We start from the raw sequence: 10944 nt of genomic DNA on the forward strand, positions 1-10944 counted from the left end.
TTAGTCCCTTGTTTGAGCCGAATCTGGGTTGAACATGATTTGTGGAACTACCTCTGGTGTTGTGGTCGTAGAATTCACTGACCTTTGGGAAGTACCTCGACATGTACATGGGTATCTTAGTGGTGTAATGTATCTTGTAGACCAGGCCCATTGCAAGTTGCTGTACTCTAGTCTACTCTAAGCCATCCTAGGTTGTCAAAATGGACAGGGGTGAGGTGGGTTTTAGGAGTAAGGTCAAGCAGTAGTCTGACCAGTTTGTTTTGTGATGTTTGTAGTCATTTAGCCGATGCTTTTATCCAAAGCGACTACAAGTTTTGTACAACAAGACAGCAGGAAGGGTACAACTCTATCAGCTGAGTAACAATGTTCATCAAAGTGTTGAGTGCTTTAGTGCCTTCAACAGGAGCACTCATTCAAGGGTACGACTATGCTATGTACCAAAGCACCTCAGGAAAAAAGAAAAAAAAAGGCTACAAACATCACAAAACAAACTGGTCAGACTACTGCTTGACCTTACTAAAACCCACCTCACCCCTGCCCATTTTGACATCCTAGGACGGCAGAGTACAGCAGCTTGCAATGAGCCTGGTCTACAAGATACACTACACCACTAAGATACCCATGTACATGTCAAAATACTTCGCAAAGGTCAGTGAATTCGACAACCACAACACCAGAGGGAGTTCCACAAATCATGTTCAACCCAGATTCTGCTCAAACAAGGGACTAAACACGTTTCGCAATTATGCTACAACAATGTGGAACGCCCTACCCACCTCCAAAACCGCTCTCAAAGAGTACCTACGGGAGGCTACAATTCGAAACTGGCCCCCGTAAATGTCCAAACCCCCTAGTGTACAGTTTCGTCCCCCTCAAATGTATACCGGTATATTCTCTTTTAGGATCCCGGAGTCCTAGGTCCCATCAACATATTCAAACACTTATGTCATCATTTCTCAGTGACCTTGAGTCAGCGCCGCCATATTCACTCAGTTCAAATACGTATATTGACCCTCGTCTGGCTGTTAAACGTTAACTACAGGCAAGAGACAATTGTCGAGAACTGCACTGCCCTACATACATTTAGCCGACGCGTTTATCCAAAACAACGTACAAGTCAGCAGGAAGGGAACAATTCTGGCAGCTAAGGGTAAGTAACATTGTAAATCAAACAGTGTTGAGACTTTTTATTTCCCATGAATCGTTTAGTAGACTCAATGACAGTATATATATTTTAAAAAAAAAGCTTTAATGTTGATACAAAGAACAGAAAGTACAAAAATGCTCTCATTCCGAGTTTTATAATCGGTGAGAGAAGTTAGACGTCGATCACTTATACAAGTTCAGTCCATTCTAACAGCACATTTAAAATGCAGCCGTTGAGCAAAGCAAAAAAACACATTGAACAGCCGACTACATTAGGCGTGCATTTCACCAGTATGAAAGGAATGAACTTTTGGGAAACTGAACATACAGGACCCTCTGCTAATCTATATTTAAGATTAAAAAAAATTACATGACTGAGGCATTGCTGCCGAGCAACACTATAGGAATGTACTATGAAACCCAAAAGCCTGTTTGAGCTACTAAATGGATTTCTCATTCAATAACTTGGCAGGAGGTAGGTTGGACAAGCATTAAAATGAAGGATAACTCAAACAAAAGTAAAGCCCTATTGAATTTCCCCTACATCCAGGGGAAAACAGGAGCTGCTTAACAGTGCGAGGTAGGAATGGTGCTTCAAAATCCTGGTTGACAAGAAAAAGAAAAAAATAGATCATTTCAATTTCTGAGTTTTCCAATTTCTCATTTAACGGCACCAATCAAATCAGATATTGTACTTAGTTAATAGGTGCGAGGTTAGAAAAAAAAGTTGTGAGAACAATTGCCCTCAAGTAGGAAAGAAATCTTCAACTTGAGTTTAAACATGGTTTGTCAATGAATGGCCAAAACTATGGATACATTTGCACGACGCTTGAGCTACTGCAACAACATACTACAAAGAGAATCGGGTCAACAACACATGGACATTTCCTAAGGGAGCGCATATTTTAAATACAGCCAGTCGATGGATGATCTTGAATCGGGGAGAGTTTCTCGTGTGCAGCATAGCTGTATGGTCCAGAGCGCTCCCAGTAGCTACCCCCGCTTCCAACTACTCCCTGTATCCACCGCCGCTTCTGTATCCACCACCGCCGTAACTCCTATCTCCACCGCCTCCGTAGCTTCCACCTCCACCGCCGTATCCTCCACCGCCTCTCCCGCCGCCATAGCTTCCTCCGCCTCCGTATCCTCCACCACCGCGACCTCTGCCGCCGCCGCCACCCTGCCCCGCTTCATTCACACGAATCTCTCTGCCGTCCAACGTCTGGCCGTTCATTCCATCCATCGCATCTTTGGCGTCCTGTGGGTTTTCATATGTAACAAAGCCGAAGCCGCGAGGCCTTCCAGTCTCTTTGTCTTTGATCACGTCGCATCTGGCGACGTTTCCGTACTTTGAGAATGCTGCCGCCAACGAGTCATCGGTGGTGTCGAAGCTCAGTCCGCCGACGAAAAGTTTTCCCTCGTCGGACATCTTTTGTCTGTAAGCTACAGTAGCAAACTCGTGGCAAATGGAGGACCTGTGCGGTGCTGCTGCAAGTGAAGAGGTGAGACATAATTAGCATAGTAGGTAGTAATATAGGTGAGGTACATTCCTTAGTTGGCATTATACAACGGCATGCAAATTTCTCGATTCTGATTGGCTGAAAGTCATTTTACACGTGTTTATTGCAAACAGTCCACGCTGGCTGGTCCTAGGACCCGCCCACAACCGAATCACTTCACATCACTCCGCCGGATCACAAGAGGACGGACAATAATCTTTACAAATGGATATGTTGATAGCGACTAAACGACTAAATATCAAGCGATTCTGTCACAGCGAATGTCTTAGTCCTTTAAACAATGTTGGATGATGTAACTGATGAGTCTTGAATCATTGTGTAACAAAATAAAAATCGCGGATTGATTGATTGATTAATTTGTTATTTCTTTTTTCAATTTCTTTTTCTTTCTCTGACTGCAGCCCTCACTCTCACACTGTCCGACGCTGGCTCAGTCTCCACCCCCCCCCCCCCCCCCCACACACACACACACACACACACACACACTCCTGTCTGCAACGCGGGGGATAGTCAGACTGAGAGAGAGCTGGGTGCTGCGCTGTTCTAAGTGAGCATGGCCTATTGAGTTGATTGATTGATTGATTGATTGCTAATTTTATTACTGTACGCTTGGTTTCCAACTGGTTAAGTTTAGGCCCTCTACAGTAGGTTTAAAAAAATAAATAAAAAAATAAGGCGAAGAAAACGTTTTTTTCCTATAGGGCAAAGAAAACGTTTTAATTTGTTTTACCTACTTTCTATAGAAGCATCTAAGAATGAAGTTCTATAGAAAGTAGGTCTGCATCCCCTTAACAATTGTGTGTATTGAGCCGTACTGTATTGTACCCATTCTGCATCTGGTAATAAAATGTTCAATCAATCATTCCAATAATACACAGTTGGATGTGTTAGTTGGTTGGATGCACTTCCGATCTGCTTCCACATGGAGGCAAATTGTCTTTTTTGTAGTTGTGGGAACTACTTTTTCTGGCGGATGTTTTTTTCAATAAATCTTCGATTAATGTGTGTTTATTGTATAGCAATAAGGTTGGATGAATGTGGCAGTTGTATAAAAGCTTTACACCACTTGCAGTCGTGATTTGTGAACAATAAACCATGCCTAGGGGGGTCTAACGACCCTCGGCTACGCCTCGGGCCTAACAACCACCCCTAGGCATGGTTTATTGTTCACAAACCACTCCTGCGCGTGATGTAATGCTTAAATAGTACATGGTTATTTCGATGACTGACAATTGGGCGTGTTATGGTAATGGTTTGTTTTTGTAGGGCAGTGCAGATTTAACCCAATTATGGCCAGAAGGAATGGTTGACAGCCTACATTTAATTTCTGGGCCTGAGTGGTGGCAAGAGTTAGAATTCCCTTTGGAACATCAGTTAAGACCAGAATAGAATCAAAGCCTCTGATGAATCGACCTCAAACCCTGCCCTCTTTTCCTGATCCTCCAATCACAACTGTTGCTTTCCTCTGACAAAACAGTTTGTCCAAGGGAAGCAACAGTTGCTGTTACAAAGGGTCAGATTAAACCGAATATATGTATTTATTGATTGATATATATTGCATAGGATTTGTATATCGTCTGATATCCCTTGTGTATTCTTTGTACATATACACGGAATATCCCTTTAACCTAGTACAGACCATAATATTCATTCTCCTATTGGACAGCGCCCCCTAGGCGCCAGCGGCCATACCCCCAATGCCGAGTTCAAAGCCACCGTCAAGGCTTGTCTGAACATGCCCGGTTCTGCCCAAGACTACGAGACAGGAATAAGGCTGGTACTAGTTTGTTCGCCCAACATATAAATATGGCGCAGGTGAATACAGAAGTAGTTCGAGTTACCCAAGTGAAGCCTCACCCACGATACGACGTGCGGTGAAGTAGGGCCCGTTTTTGCCCCAAAATAGAGTCTTGTCTTATCCTAATACGTTTGTTCAACGTATCGTTCGCTCCTTACTAGTAAAGCCTTCATCACGAGTCAACGACCAAGTGAAGTGAGCAACCGTGCGTCTAAATAGAGCACTTATAGCCGCGTGCGAATAGGATAGTAAAGTGTCAGAGCTTAGTGGAATAACGTCAAGTTCAACCTAGTTAATGTGAAGTACCGCGCACCGGAGAATCTACACCGGTGAATGCAGAGCCCCTTTCCGGCTGGATTATTATTATTATTGCTTTGGACCAGGCTGTTGGAGCGGAGAAGAATCGTCTACAACCCACTACTGTGTGGGATTTACCCGTGACGTGAGGAACATCATTCGAGCCCGTCTCAAGGAGAGGCTGGCCGGCTTTCACCTATGCTGCACGCATACTTGGATTACAGCTGCTGCTTTTCGTCTGCTGATCCAGGGAGTAATATACCGCCTCCCATAGCAGGAACTTATTGAGTCCCCGTGGATCCAGACTTTGCATTCGAACATTTCCTCCCCCTGCTGGCTTACAACCGGTGGGAACCCCCTACCAGTATCTCCCGCTGCCTCCCCAGAGTACCATAGATATAATTCCTAAGATTCAGGTTGTATTATTATCTCCTGCGTAATATGAGAATGGACATTCGTTATTGATTTGCCTACGCACATTCCTTTGCCTTATAAGCGCATTGAAAGTAAAGTATATTATGTATTCTTGCTGCTAATAAATATTCGTAAACCCAGATTTGTGTGGAACCGTATCATTGTGGAGGTGTTCTCATCATATACCTGTGTACTGTATGGCCAGTAGTAATGTACATAAGACGGTAGTGGTTTAATGATACCATACTTATTAATACAGTCAGGGAATTGTACCCCTCAGTTACAGTTGCGATTGGATAAAGAAAAGGGGCAGGGCTTATGTTACCGGCCTCAGACCTAGGGGAATCTGAGTCGGCACAAGCGATACAGACAAGGGTGCGCTGTGGATCTGTGAATGATGTAACCCCTTTCGGGTCTGTGATGCACGCCTGTCCGAAACCCTCGTGCAACCGAGTACCTTTGAAATTTCTCTGCGATACTTGTACAAGTTGTATGACAAGCGTTTTGCTGAGGAGTTAATTGTGGGATTTTTCTATGAAGGTATAAGGGACTGTTCACTCGTCCAACCTTGTTGGCGTGCATCAGACCCGAAAGGGGCTATTAATGATGAATAGACACTAGGGACAGGTACCGAATTCGGTACTTTTGAGGTACCGAACCGAAACACGTCGGTACTACCGAGTATCGAATCAAGTGAGAAACCAAAAAATAAAAAATAAAAAGTTTTTTTTTTTTTTTTTTTTACCCTTTTCTTTTCATGTCAACGTTCACACGCACAATATATGCTTACCTAGGATTTGACTTGATTCAACAACAAAGCAGTCGGAGCAATGACAAGCCGAAAACTGTCGAAATTGTAGTTATTTGAAGTTTTTTTTTACGACTGAGGTAGGTAAATTAAATTTCTTGAGACTAAAGTACCGAAAAAAGGTACCGTTGGGTACCGGTATCGATTCACAGGTACCGGTATCGGTTCAAATGTGAAAGGTACCCATCCCTAATAGACACGTTATCTCTTCTAGCCTCGCTCTACTGAGAGTGGTTTATTCTGACAAAATATTCCTTTAACATTCCAATACTCCAATTTACTTTGTAATTCTTATTGTACAATAATATAATAAACCAAATCATACAAAAATACAATCTTCAAATGTATTCTTTAGGAAACGAAATAGTGCAAAACAATAAAAACCTTTTGGCATAAATTCAATCTGTATCCTTGATTGATCATCGTAACATATATGACACACACGACATACAGATAGAGAGTACTGCTCTACATCTATACATTTATGACGTACCAGATTTGCAAATACAGTACTGTTTGTGATACAAAAAGTGTCCAGAAAAAGAGTGTATACATTTGACGTAGAAACTGTACATTGGAGGAGGTTGGGTAGGTGGGGTGTGGTTGGGTGGGGGGGACTGTACATTGGAGGTGGGGGGAGGGTTGGGTAGGGGACACTGTACATTGGAATACTGACAAAGCCATACTTGGTCATTTACTGTACAACTGGGTTAGGACATTTGTAGGGGCCAGTTTCTAATTGCAGTCTCCCGTAGGTGTTCTTTGAGAGTGTTTTTGAAAGTGGGTAGCGATTCACATTCCTTTACAGCTTTGGGTAGGGCGTTCCACATTGATGTGGCATAATTGCGAAACGTGTTTGAGCCGAATCTGGGTTTAACATGATTTGTGGAGCTCCATCTGGTGTTGTGATCGTGGTATTCACTGACCTTTGGGAAGTATTTTGACATGTACATGGGTACCTTGGTCATGTAGTGTATCTTGTAGACCAGGCCCATTGCAAGTTGCTGACCAGGCCCATTGCAAGTTGCTTCTACTCTAAGCCATCCTAGGTTGTCAAAGTGGGCAGGGGTGAGGTGGGTTCTAGGAGTAAGGTCAAGCAGTAGTCTGACCAGTTAGTTTTGAGATGTTTGTAATTTTGTTTTTAGCGCCTTTGAGGTGCTTTGGTACCATGAGGTGCAAGCATAGTCGTAGTACCCTTGAAGTGCAACCAATAAACCCTTTTGCATCGCCATCTATATATTCTTACTTAAATACAAACGTAATACCTAATCCTGTAGTCAGAACAGTCACAAAAACCAATAGTACACATCTGAAATTGAATACACGTTACTAGCTACATAACCTTAGCTCAAATACACATTGACGGTAACACGCTCTTACACACACGTTGTCACGTTCACATGCGCGCACCCACATGTACCGTCGGTGTAACACGCTAGCTAACAGTTAGCAATTATTCATTTAAAACTACTCGTCCAAACATGTTCGTGTACACACTCAAAACGTTACATAACATGTCACCGACAGTTCACATTCGTTTTTAAACATCTTTGGGAATGTTTTAGATAATTATTGTATTACCTGTGTGCTGTGTGAATGGAGAGAATAGACACGTTATTTCTTCTAGCCTCAGTAGCCTGGCTCTGCTGGCAGCGGTTTATTCTGACTGCGCATGCTTGGGAGCCAAGACTATACTGATTTCCTCTATCACTCACAGGAGCGCAGGAGCGCCATCTACTGACTTGGAAGTCTAATAAGATGTAGCATCTCATTCAAAAGTAAATTACTGTTAAGAGTAGTTGTGAATAATCTTAAAAAATAGGGGGTGTATGTTTTTGTATAAAACTTTACATGGAGGCATTTTCAAACCCTCTACAATTACATAAATTGAAAAAGGTCTGAACTTGGCCTGGCTCACTCCTACGACCTTACTGGACACCTCAACGAGCCTGCTTAGACTGGGCTGTTCATGTCTGGAGAATTAAATGTCTGAACCAGATGTCAATACAAAAGAGATTCAATAAATAATTCAGTGACAATTGACTTTAGGGGGTACAGATAACAACTAAGAAACCAGTGCATAGGAACACATTCAACCTGATTAGTTACCTTTAGAATTAGAGGTAAACAATCATTTTGGGTAAATTGAGTTGAGTCAAATGGATAGTTCACCAAATGTAATTGGAAAGCCTTCAGGTAGAAGCCATTCAGGAAGGATTTCCTTTAACTGAGGATCTATTTAAATAGAGAGTCCAAATAATTTTATTCAGTAACCACCTCAATCGCCCGGCCTTGAATTAATTATAAGTTAATTATAAGTTAGGCTACTACTTGTCTGAATCTCACCCTCAAGGCAAAACTCTTGTATTAACGTCACAATTTCCAGTAAAAGTTTATCGTTTCTCAGATTACTTCTCTCTAAAAATCAATCTAGACTGTGGCTTTTGATTGGTCCTGGATTTATTCATAACTTCACAGCAATATATAAAATCAGGCCAGTAGGCCCTGTGATATGATATGATACATTTATTTATATTGCACCCCGGCCTCAACCAATAGTTACATGGGCCCAGGGCGCAGGCCGGGAAAGAAAGAAAAACAGAAAGACAGGAACAATACGAAAACAGAAAAAAAGTGCATGCAGGCCAACCAAGCAGACAGAGAACGGACACCAGTCATACTACAATACAAAAACGATCTCATGGATTTTTTAATGGCGAAAAAGGTGGGTTTTGAGCATGGCCTTAAAAGTCTGTAGAGTGCTTGCAGATTTTAAGTTGAGTTGGAGCTTGTTCCAGAGTGTCGGTTTTGAATTGATTGATTGACAACTTTATTAACAGATTGCAGAATGGGTACAGTACAGTACAGCTCAATACATAAAAATGTTAAGGGGATTCAGACCAGAGAAAGACTTTCGTCTTGTTTACATCAGGGTCCCCCATTTTCAATTCATCATAACATATATGACATACATGACATACAGATAGACAGTACTGCTACATCTATACATTTATGACATACCAGATTTGCAAATACAGTCCTGTTTGTGATACGAAAAGAGTCCAGAAAAGAGAGTATATACATTTGACGTATTTTTTACAGAAGTAGCCCAAGGTAGTGTGATGTGAATGGGCCGAAGTAATGACGTCAGGAGCAGGGACTCAAGTGGCTTCATTATTGAACTCAGGTGTTGCTGATTGTGTGCGGGGAAGAGACGCTGAGACTATTGATAAGCCAGTGGGACTCAGATATCGGGGTTGGAGCACGCAAGCAGTAACCAGACTCTGGTAGGGCCCGGGGGGTGGGGTCGATCGTGGAGAGTTATCCACCGGCGATGAAGATAAGTTAGCCAGCCGTCCACAGGTACCGGTAGCGAGAGGAGGGGAGGCTTACCCTCCTGGAGACAGATAGGGACGGGACATAGAGGGTACTGAGTTACATCGCTCCCAAAGACCTTATACTTGGCACGTCCTCGCGGACACCGAGTACGTTTACCAGGTTACAAATCAAACTGCAACCTGGAGGACCACCGTGTGCCGGAACATTCGCCCGGAGAGTTGGACGGGGTCCAAGCTTCGACCCTCGGGGGGGGGGGGGGGGGGGGGGTGGTCGCGCCGTGCGGCGAGTTAAGTCCACTGTTACCCACATTTGCACTTATATAGGATGTTGTATTATGCTCTATTTTTATAAGCTGTATAGGCCTACTGTGTAAATTGATATTGTATTGTATATGGTATTATTAGGGTATCCTATAGTTATGCTCTTTGTATTCTACCGTGCCTCTTAATTTTATCTGCATATAGGCTATTTCTTCCTATCCCCTATTTATGCCCTATTTATTGTATAACCAAGCCGGTAGGATATTGAGTATGACCGATTGAGGAGGGACATGGGAAGACGAGAGGGGGGATTAATTATTGCCGGAAGAGTGTTCCTTAATTAACTATGGTTCAATGTGTTTTGCAAATGCCTCGTCGAGAGGGTGTCTAAAGTGCGTGGTTTATTAAGCCTTTTGTTCCAAGGGCTGTGCCTCTTACAGAGGGTGTTTAATGTGTGGGATTAAACACACCGTGGTGTGTGCAATTGCTGTGCCTCTTACCGAGGGTGTTTAATGCGTGGGATTAGACACACTGTGGTGTGCAGTTGCAGTGCCTCATATAAGAGGGTGTTTAATAGGTGGGATTAGACACACCGTGTTTTATAATTGCAGTGCCTCATATAAGAGGGTGTTGTATAATAGGAGTCCTACGGTACCCAATTGGTCCTCTTAATTAATAGATCCCGTGTCCTCGGTATAATCGCTTAGTATAGGTACTTGAATGAAATAAAGTTGTTACTTCTTGTACCCCGGTTGTGAAGTTGGTTATTTCAGGGCATTAGGACTGCGAAACCTCTGCCTATAAGCTTCGGGCACAAGCTCATATGCACGAAGGATGGCAGCCTTCACAGTATCATACAGTAAACTATCTTCTAGGGAAAGTGTTGAACAAACCTCTTGGGCTTTACCAGTCAATTTGCATTGAAGCAACAAAGGCCAGACCTCTCTTGGCCAGCGCAATGAAGCAGCAATACGCTCAAACACATTAAAATAAGTATCAACTTCTGTCTCTCGGAACGGAGGCACCAAAGCAATGTGTTTACTTATATCAAAAGTGTGTGATGAATAAGCTGTGGAGGAGGACATACCCGGGCCTTGTGGAGGAGTCGGTGTAGCAGAGTTGGATCCACTCCTTTGGTCTCCCAGCTCCAACTCCCGCAGTCTGAGCTCTTTTTCCACCTCCAGCTCCAACCTACGAATTTTAACAGCCCTTTCATTTTCTGCCTCAAGCTCCATTTTACGAAGCCGATACTCCGCCTCACGTGCTTGTGCCTTCTCCTGAGCCTCCATCTGGAGACGGGCTATTCTAACCTTGACCTGGGCCCCTTCTCGAGACCCAGTTGACACAGGAGAGGCCAAGTGA

The 10944-nt window shown here is 43.2% G+C and overlaps 1 protein-coding gene across 1 annotated transcript in view; it reads right to left on the reverse strand.

Annotated features, from left to right (window-relative positions):
- The window catches only part of LOC311226186 (uncharacterized protein), a 30876-nt gene extending 23226 nt beyond the window's left edge, over nt 1–7650 (reverse strand). The window contains exons 1-2 of the mRNA XM_084311561.1: nt 7565–7650; nt 2160–2634 (exon numbers count right to left, since the gene is read on the reverse strand). Of these exons, the coding sequence (XP_084167687.1) occupies nt 2160–2575 (416 nt within the window). The 5' untranslated portion in view covers nt 2576–2634; nt 7565–7650. The remainder of the gene's footprint in view (nt 1–2159; nt 2635–7564) is intronic.
- Between the last annotated feature and the right edge of the window lie 3294 nt (nt 7651–10944).

Source organism: Notolepis coatsorum, assembly GCF_963971535.1.
Source record: "Notolepis coatsorum genome assembly, chromosome: 1".
NCBI classification, from domain to species: domain Eukaryota; kingdom Metazoa; phylum Chordata; class Actinopteri; order Aulopiformes; family Paralepididae; genus Notolepis; species Notolepis coatsorum.